General features: G+C 49.9%; 1 protein-coding gene and 1 non-coding gene across 2 annotated transcripts in view; both read right to left on the bottom strand.

Annotated features, from left to right (window-relative positions):
• Window positions 1-191: 191 nt before the first annotated feature.
• Window positions 192-264, bottom strand: SPRG_30041. Its single transcript has one exon. It is a non-coding gene; the product is annotated as a tRNA-Arg (tRNA).
• A 779-nt stretch (window positions 265-1,043) lies between these two features.
• Window positions 1,044-2,796, bottom strand: part of SPRG_19631 (hypothetical protein) — a gene marked incomplete at both ends in the record, with an annotated part of 4,973 nt that continues 3,220 nt past the window's right edge. Inside the window, 8 exons of the mRNA XM_012342964.1 lie at window positions 1,044-1,130; window positions 1,187-1,285; window positions 1,337-1,435; window positions 1,486-1,584; window positions 1,636-1,734; window positions 1,779-1,877; window positions 1,921-2,019; window positions 2,062-2,160. Coding sequence (XP_012198354.1) covers window positions 1,044-1,130; window positions 1,187-1,285; window positions 1,337-1,435; window positions 1,486-1,584; window positions 1,636-1,734; window positions 1,779-1,877; window positions 1,921-2,019; window positions 2,062-2,160 — 780 coding nt within the window. The remainder of the gene's footprint in view (window positions 1,131-1,186; window positions 1,286-1,336; window positions 1,436-1,485; window positions 1,585-1,635; window positions 1,735-1,778; window positions 1,878-1,920; window positions 2,020-2,061; window positions 2,161-2,796) is intronic.

Below are 2,796 nucleotides of genomic sequence, written 5' to 3'. Positions count from 1 at the left end.
GTCACTTATCGCTTGAGCACGCAGTCGGGCTTTTCTGCTCGTACTGGCGAAGCAATGTGCCGGATTGAAGCGATGAGTGACAAAACAAGAGGCTCACCAGACAGCCACTAGTATCCATTTGCCAATAGTTTCTAGGCTTCTGTGTGTACTACAGCTACGTTGCGATGAAAAAGCGTGCGTAGGGCAAAAATAGTCCTTGACGGGACTCGAACCCGCAATCTCCGCCTTCGGAGAGCGATGCCTTATCCATTAGGCCACAAGGACATATGTTATCTACCTGCACATTTCAGCCAAAAGGTGAATACATGCATAAATGGATGATGAGTCACAGAGACTTACATGTATAAAATTTCACAGTCGACCGAGCTTTCGAGATAGTTGCTTATCTCTCTATTGGGTGCGTGACGAGACACGCAATATGTAGGAAAATAGAAATGACATTTATTGCGCAAATTCATTTTTCTTCTCATCGACAAGGAAGTAGGATTCTAGAACCATACAGCAAACTCCAATTTGGAAACTAATGGTCTCAAATGCCGCCTGAGAGTCTTGCACTGTTTTTCGTCAAACACAAAGCCTTCGCGAAATGTATCACGGATAAGGTCTAGTTGCTGTGTTTCTCGATACGTAACTTGCAATATCATGTATGGAAACCTTCAAGCAACGTCGCGATGCCGCACGACCGCCAAACACTTCGTTCATCCATCGAAAACAGAGACAACAGAAGTGACTTGTACTAGATTATAGCCTCGCCATGGACAGGATTTTGTAAAAACTTCGTGTCTGTTGTTATCTATATTTCCGTGACATGCAAGTGCAAATGAACCTTGATGCTGTTTGAGCAAGCCACAAGACCTACGGTTCTTTCAACCGTGTAATAGTAGCCGACTGACGTCCAGATCCTGGAGAATACTCACACTAAGAAACTCAATTCCTGTTGCAAATGGGCCTCATGGCACAAAATATGAGCACAACGAAATAAGGCATATATCAGCGATAGGCTTTACGTGTTGATGTAATAAGTGTGTGTCGGAAGGACGCCATTACTGTCGGCGGCACGCTTTGACAAGTAACGTGGTCGCATCGCCGTGCCCGTTCTTAGTGGCAATACTCAGCGGTGTGACACCGCACTAGCTCCGAATAAGAAATGAGTGGATGACCACAACCATACGAACATAATGCGTACATTGTCGGGGCAGGACGGGTCTGCGCCAGCATCAAGGAGGTGTGAGAGAACGTTTACGTGGCCATTGGCAGCGGCCACCCACACTGACGACTGTCCGGCCTGAAATAGAGAGCGACATGAGCCATCGTGTTCTTCCATAATCCTTTGTACATAGTTGCACTGGTCCACATCGGGGCGGTACTGCAGGAGCTTCGATACGATAGCCTCTAGCCCCGACGACGCCGCAACATGCAGTGCTGTCGAGCCCTCCTAGAAAAATGCGACGTGAGACTCTGAATCGCGACCGAGCTGTCTCGCACATCAGAGCTTTGGTCGACATCGGCTTTTGCAAGCAGTAAGGCATCGACAATCTCCTGATGATCCGCTCCGACTGCAATCATGAGCGGTGATTGTCCATCCTAGAAATGTAACAACCCAGTACAAAGACAGAGAAATCAACGCGCGTGTACGTTGCGACACTGGTTGCAGTCGGCGCCTGCGTCCAAAAGCAGGCGTACGACATCAACTTGTCCGGTCTTGGCAGCGATGAAAAGAGGTCCCGCGCCCGACTAGAGTCGTGTGACACCAATTTGGATTGGCGCTGTTTTCATACCTTTTTACTCTGGGTAACATTAGCGCCGGCGTCGAGGAGGAGAGAGACCACAGTTTTGTGTCCATTTTGGGCGGCGATGTAAAGGGGCGTTCGGCCCGCCTTGCATCATTGTTGAAAATGGTTGTATCCTATCAGTGAGTACCATATCGGCTTGGTTCAGAGCTGCGTTCCCGGCCAAGAGCTGGGCGACAACAAGGTCGTGGCCGTTTTGTGCAGCGACATAAAGCGGGTGGGTTCCGTCCTAACGACAAATGAGTCGATGTACAGAGACGCTCAAGAGTACATCTTTGGGCTGGTTGACATCTGCGCTCGATTGCAGTAGCCAGGCGACGACGGCGTCGTGGCCATACTGCGAGGCAACATACAGCGGCGTTTGTCCATCCTACGCGATCATGAGCGCCATTCTCATCCATCATTCATCGACTTCGCGGCTTTGGTCGACATTTGCGTTCGCTTTCCACAAAAGCTTTGCAACGCCGAGCTGGCCGTACTTGCACGCGGCGTAGAACAGTTCTATGCTCGCGCCTGAGAAGCGTTCGTCGAGCTCTGCCAGTCCATGGATGAGGTAAATGGGAGGAAGGAGTGCACGGCGATGGTATGCGCCCCATTTGTTTAGCGAGAGTCGCATCGTAGTCCTTGTCGTCGTTCAAGATGCGAAGAAAGAGCGATCGTAAACGAAAGCAGTCTTGAGGCTCAGCAAAGGCGTCAGACTCGCTACGACGGGCACGTCGGTATGATCGTAGTTAAGTTCAGAGCACGTATGCTTACTGGCCCCATGTGCTGCGCTGCAACTCCCATAATTACATCTCTTTTTGGAGTGCCACAAACAAAAGACATCGTACAGTGATGGACTCCTTCCTATTACCGCGCCGCGCGACTATACCGCCAGCCCTTTCTTTTATACTAATCTGTGCATTGCCTTGTACCGGTAGTACAAGTTTTTCCACGTTCGCCCCTCCACTTTCGTGTCAAACATAAAAAGTCCTTGACGGGACTCGAACCCGCAATCTCCGCCTTC

Source organism: Saprolegnia parasitica, assembly GCF_000151545.1.
Source record: "Saprolegnia parasitica CBS 223.65 unplaced genomic scaffold supercont2.11, whole genome shotgun sequence".
Taxonomy (NCBI): domain Eukaryota; phylum Oomycota; class Saprolegniomycetes; order Saprolegniales; family Saprolegniaceae; genus Saprolegnia; species Saprolegnia parasitica.
Note: the sequence above shows the minus strand (reverse complement) of the source record. Positions and strands in the feature narration are given on the sequence as shown.